The 6,000-nt window shown below is 34.1% G+C and overlaps 1 protein-coding gene across 1 annotated transcript in view; it reads left to right on the top strand.

Annotated features, from left to right (window-relative positions):
* Positions 1-6,000, top strand: part of LOC135224214 (voltage-dependent calcium channel subunit alpha-2/delta-2-like) — a 199,734-nt gene that overhangs the window by 162,399 nt on the left and 31,335 nt on the right. Inside the window, 3 exon segments of the mRNA XM_064263073.1 lie at positions 293-446; positions 449-493; positions 3,904-3,939. Coding sequence (XP_064119143.1) covers positions 293-446; positions 449-493; positions 3,904-3,939 — 235 coding nt within the window.

The raw sequence follows: 6,000 nt of genomic DNA, 5'->3' as shown, positions 1-6,000 counted from the left end.
AGGAATGCCAGGAGCAAATAAAGTGCCAAAAAATGTACAAAATTTACATTTTCCCTCAGTTCTGCAACGAATTGTGACGCGTGGATCCTCTTTTGTCCATTGTTGTTTATGCTACATATTTTAGAAATATGTTTACAAATATTTTTGGATAATAGTACTCTAGAAATTCTATATTCAAAATCAAATTCATCGTCAGTATAAATTTCTGAAAAGTAACTTATTATGAATATATAGAAAGCTTCGTAAAGTTTCTAAGAGGTAACTCACAAATAAGCCAAATCGTCTTTTGCAGAAAATCGTGGACCACTTGGAAGACGCCACCACAACCTACCTGTGGAGTGACGAACTGACCCTGAACAAGTCTAGGCCTCTTCTGATGAAGAACCTGGACCCACACAACACTTCCCACGAGATGGCCTACGACGAGAAGCTGGGTGTGGAAGTCCGTACAACCAGTCGGGGATCCACGTCCCTCTGGAGGTCTACGAAGGATGTGAGTGGCGTCTCGGTCGTGTTGTCTGTCGTGGGAAATTGGGAGAGATTGTTTTCTATCTTGTTAGATTCATCTGAGACCAACAGCTGTTTTGAAAAATAGTTTAAATATTTTAGATTGTTTGTATGTGTGTGTATATATATATATATATATATATATATATATATATATATATATATATATATATATGATATATGTGTGTGTGTGTGTGTGTGTGTGTGTGTGTGTGTGTGTGTGTGTGTGTGTGTGTAAATGTGTAATAGTCACAATGCATCTCTTAACTTCTCAAATTCTTTGCTCCTTTTTTGGTGACGAGCGTATCCAAAAAAGAGCAAAGAATTTGAGAAGTTAAGAGGGCATTGTGCAATTACATTTACATATGTATGTGGTAAAAATGGCCTTTAGATTCTATATATACATATATATTATATTATATATATATATATATATATATTATATTATATATATAGTATATATATATATATATATATTATTTACACCTGCATTCTCTGGTATCTTTATAAGTCTGTTTATTCAATCTAGTTCCTTACAATTTACACCAGTTTACACCGATTCTCTGCCTTTCTATATTATTTCAATACTGTTCTCTTAATCATACATTGCTTTTCTTCGGTTTTAGTGGTGATTTTATTGATTAAGAATTTCATATTGTTAGAACTGTTTTTGAATTCTTGAAGAAATCGTAATTTTCGATTTTAATGAAGTATGAATTTTATTTTCATCCTTGAATCTTATAACTTACATTGCCAGGACACTTACTACGTAGTATTGAATATCTAAGAGCTAACTCTTCTCCAGTTTAACCTGTTCATATTCATTAGGATTATTCAAATTCTCAGTAAAAATAGGATATTTAAGACATCATTTCTTCTCTAACGTTAAACCATTATTTTAGAATCCCTTTCGCATCTGAACTCATCTCGTTTTCTTGTGCCTTTTTCTTGTTCCTTTTTTTTTAGCGTTCTTAAACATTCTTTCTCTTCCTTGCATTATTTCCATGGCAAATTAGAAGGACTCTGAATGAATCTGAGGAAGATCCTTTGGGATTCTTGGTGCTTTCAGGGCGGTTAATATTAGTTTTTCTTGGCTGTATTTCTTGGAGTGCAATAGGTTTTGTTGTTACTATAAAGAATATTAAGTATCTCAAATAATAAGGCTTACTTTCATTTTCTCTGTACACAGATGTTCGTAGTTTATCGTAGAGAACATGAGATAGACACGGCTCTCTCTCTCTCTCTCTCTCTCTCTCTCTCTCTCTCTCTCCTCTCTCTCTCTCTCTCTCGTTCCATTCAGATGCTCAGTTTCCTGCTGCAGTGATTATGAGCATTACTGTATGTCAATAAATAGGATTTAACTGAAACCAGTTACCCATTTTCAAAGAAATATTCCTAACCTCTTGAATTATTGATATCCATCTCTGTAGCAAGCGATATTTTTATACAAAATTCTTTACACTAAAAAATACACACGCACGCGCACACACACATGCATATACATATACATATACATTCCTGCAGCACATTAGCCGAAGACACTAAGAATTATTCACTAGCACAGGTATACATAGATACAACCTTACGGTATTGTCTGTAAATATGAACGCACAATTGCCTGTATATTAAGGTGGCATCTACGAGTGTGTCCATTTGTGTGTTTCTAGCGTCTATTTATCAAGTGCAAATACTTTGCAACAATTCAAGAGTGTAGGCATTGCTTCATCTTTGCAATATGATTCATGTTAAGCTAATTTAGTTCAAGTGTTTAGAAAAATGTCAGGTAAGATTTCACGAAGTAGAAGATTATGCTGCAGTGCGGTTGAAAACAATATATAGATTAAAATTAATGATTTAATGGAGAGAGAGAGAGGAGAGAGAGAAGAGAGAGAGAGAGGAGACGAGAGAGAGAGAGAGAGAGAGAGAGAGAGAGAGAGAGAGAGAGAGGCAGTCACGTTATCCGATAGTTGTAATTACAGCCAAATCCATTAGGCTCCTCGAATTTTTAAGAACGCTTTCTTCGTTCCGTCTTTCTCTTTCTGAATTATTTTTCATGGCGTTTTTTTCTTTTTACGCGAAAAGAGTATATTTTCGCTAAGTTGGATTTTAAAATTTGCTCGTTGGTGTTTTACAGTTTATGAGGATACTATGATTGAATTGTTATTTTTTAGAATGATGTGATTTTACGTATAGTTCTCTACTCAATTTTGTTTATGCTTCGTTCTCTATCAGCTTGTGGAAACAGAGTAGCTGGTGATGTTACGAAGGTCTAATAATCTAATGTATAAGATGGCTAGAATAATTTGCAGCTTTTAAATGAATGTGAACACGCACTGGCAGATGGATTCACGCACAGCGTCCACAGTCCACACAAACACACACACACACACACATACACACACACATATTCCATATATTCCTCGAAATAAAGCCTTATTCTGCAGACAAACATTTATTGAGCGTGCAGATTCATATAAAATTTAAGGATTCATTATCTCGGAAAAGAGACAAAGTGTCTATGAATTTTTAATTGACATCGGCAGCATGGCACAGCTTTGATGTCATTCTTTCCAGCAAGCAGTTTACTTTTTTTTTTTCCTTTCTGTTAAAGTTAGATGTCAGCTACGTGTTTCCCTTTCATGACCAGAGCATCTTTTTAACTTTTTTATTTGATTTTTAACGACAGGTTTAGTACGCGCAAAATATGTACTTCATGTATCATTCAAAATACTGTAATCTCAGTTTTTCATTTTAAATTAGGAATTGTTTTCCTTTTCAGAACATTTTAGAATTAATTAGACTTCTAGTTAACCTCTCTCTCTCTCTCTGTTTATATATATATATGTATATATATATATATATATATATATATATATATATATATATATATATATATACACTTATATAAATATATGTGTGACCATATATTCAGTTTTAGGCTTTGGCATAGCTGACATATATATATATATATATATATATATCATATATATATATATATATATATATATATGCACATACATATACTGTATATATATATATATATATATATATATATATATATATATATATATATATATATATATATATATATATATATAGGACCGATGTACTATGAGACTAATGGATATATCTTCGGTATATGTTCATTAGTCTTTATTATCCAAGCATTGCCTTACTTAAAAGATAGATACGGTCATTATCTACACCCGTAGAATGCATTAAAAAAAAGTAACACTCCAATTTATGTACACCGGTGGTAATGGTGATCTCAGTAGGAAATTTAAAAACTAGAATAAACAACACGAAAGTAAACTAGAGATTTTTTCAGGAGACTTTTCCCCTCCCTGAAGTGTTACGGTGGTAGCTGACCTGAGTGCATATTTATCTTTGTTGTAGGGTTATGGGCCAACATCAGGGAGCATAGGGAACAGGGTATGTGTACAATCTCCTTCCTCAGCGGCACAGCATATGTGGCGTTCTCACCTTACAGTGCAATTCTTCCTCATGACTTGCCACCCTTTCAAAGTCCGTTCAAATTTCCTTGCTTCGGCAGTCAACGGTTTTGACTCGCATTTCCAATTGGCATGATAATCGCAATCAACAGTCATTAGAATCAAGAGTGACTGCATAGACAATTGATGATAAACTCAGGGATTTGGTATGATAACAGAACATAGGCTTGTTAGTGCTTCATGAAAAGAAAATGATTGTCATGACGCTGGTGAGAGCTCCAACGGTGCCTGAGGAAGAGCATTCAGATTTTTAGTAGGGTAGACCCCACGCCCCAGTCATTCCCCAGTACCTCCTAATGCCCCAGAAAAAAGCTAATCCTTGTGTTTGTGGTGTGCGAAAAAAAACGCTACCCTAGGAACCAACGCTTTTAGAAATTTCTTTCTATTAACAAGGGCAGATTTTCTCTGGTACATGTAACTACCTTTATTCAACCCTTCATTCTAAAAGTGCAAGAAGCTGTACAAAGGCAGAATTCTTCAGGTCCTCTTCGCAACAGCCGTTTGAAAGACTCCGAAGCTCTAGTCTGGTCATCATGAAGATAGTCTCTGTAACTTTGCTTGTTAATTGAGCATCCCAAGCAGTTGAACGTTTCCAAGTGTAAAGATGCTATGATCTATTTGAATCGAAATGAGAAATGTCCATCTCTCCTTTACTAATTGACGATATCATGACGAATTTCATTTTTATTCTTTTCAAGTCATAATAAAAATTAAAAATTTCATGAGAAAAAAATTATATATGCAAGGTGGGTTGATTTTTCATTTTTTTTTTTTATTTTCATTTCAGAAGTAAGTGGATTAAATAGAAATGAGAAAAAGTCACTATATCCACTATTTAGACGCACGTTCATAATCCTTGGATAAGTTTTCTTCCTTTTGTCTGAAAAAGAAAAATCCTCGCTAAGAGTTCAATAGTGTTTACCACTACAATTATGTTAGGATTTTGTCTTTTGCATTCATGATAGGTGTCGTTAATTCGAAATGTATAAATAAAAAAACTTGTTAAGAATCAGGTAATGTTCTGGTGCACATAAATATGTACAGTCTTCCGTTATTTATTTGCTTTTCCTTAAATATATGAGGCATATTATGTTGAGTATACTTACGCATTTGCAAAAATACAAGCATATTACTATATTATATATATATATATATATATATATATATATATATATATATATATATATTATAGAATACAAGGTTACGATCTATTCGTAATGATGTAAATGCTGCAAAGAAAAGTTTAAGTTGGTAAAAAATATTAGTTTTTTCAAAAGGCGTCACTGGTATTATTATATCAACATTTCTATCAGAATCCAGTGGACAGAAGCTATGCATCACTTGCTGTACAGTGCTTGAAAATCAGAAAGGTTTATTTTTTATATTCATTCTGAGAGGCCCCAGTTACGTTATATAGTGAAAGAAAATGGTTTAAATTACCAATTTTAAAACATGTATAAGTTTATAAAAAGCTGCTCGCTGTAACTTTCCGATGACACTTACACATTTGTCAGAATAAAAGGAGGGAATTGCCAATTTCCCAAAATGTATCAGGTCTTAACTTGTCAATGTTGGAATGACAAAGTCAATGAACAATTTCAGTTTATTTATATTTCGTGCCGACGACCAAACGGCGATGATATTGCAAAAACAAAATACAAAACGTGAAAAGTAGGTTTCCCGGATCTCTAATCGGCGAGGGGTGTATCCTTCAAGACGAGCGTGGCTGCACCCCAGACTTCTTCATTCGAGAAAAAAGACAGACTCGGTTCTGGAACTGCCAGGCGACCGCAACATCGCTGCTTGGTCATTGGCCTTCACAGTCTACCTCCAGGATCTTTCCTGGATAGTGACCTCCAAGGGGTTTCGGGGGTCGTTATCTAGGAATGATATTGCTTGGTGGGTCATTATCTTTATGGTTTATACAGTCTTTTATGTTTTGACGGTCATCTCCAGTGGGTTTGTACTAAACACTCCGCAA

This window comes from Macrobrachium nipponense, chromosome 20 (assembly GCF_015104395.2).
Source record: "Macrobrachium nipponense isolate FS-2020 chromosome 20, ASM1510439v2, whole genome shotgun sequence".
Taxonomy (NCBI): domain Eukaryota; kingdom Metazoa; phylum Arthropoda; class Malacostraca; order Decapoda; family Palaemonidae; genus Macrobrachium; species Macrobrachium nipponense.
Note: the sequence above shows the minus strand (reverse complement) of the source record. Positions and strands in the feature narration are given on the sequence as shown.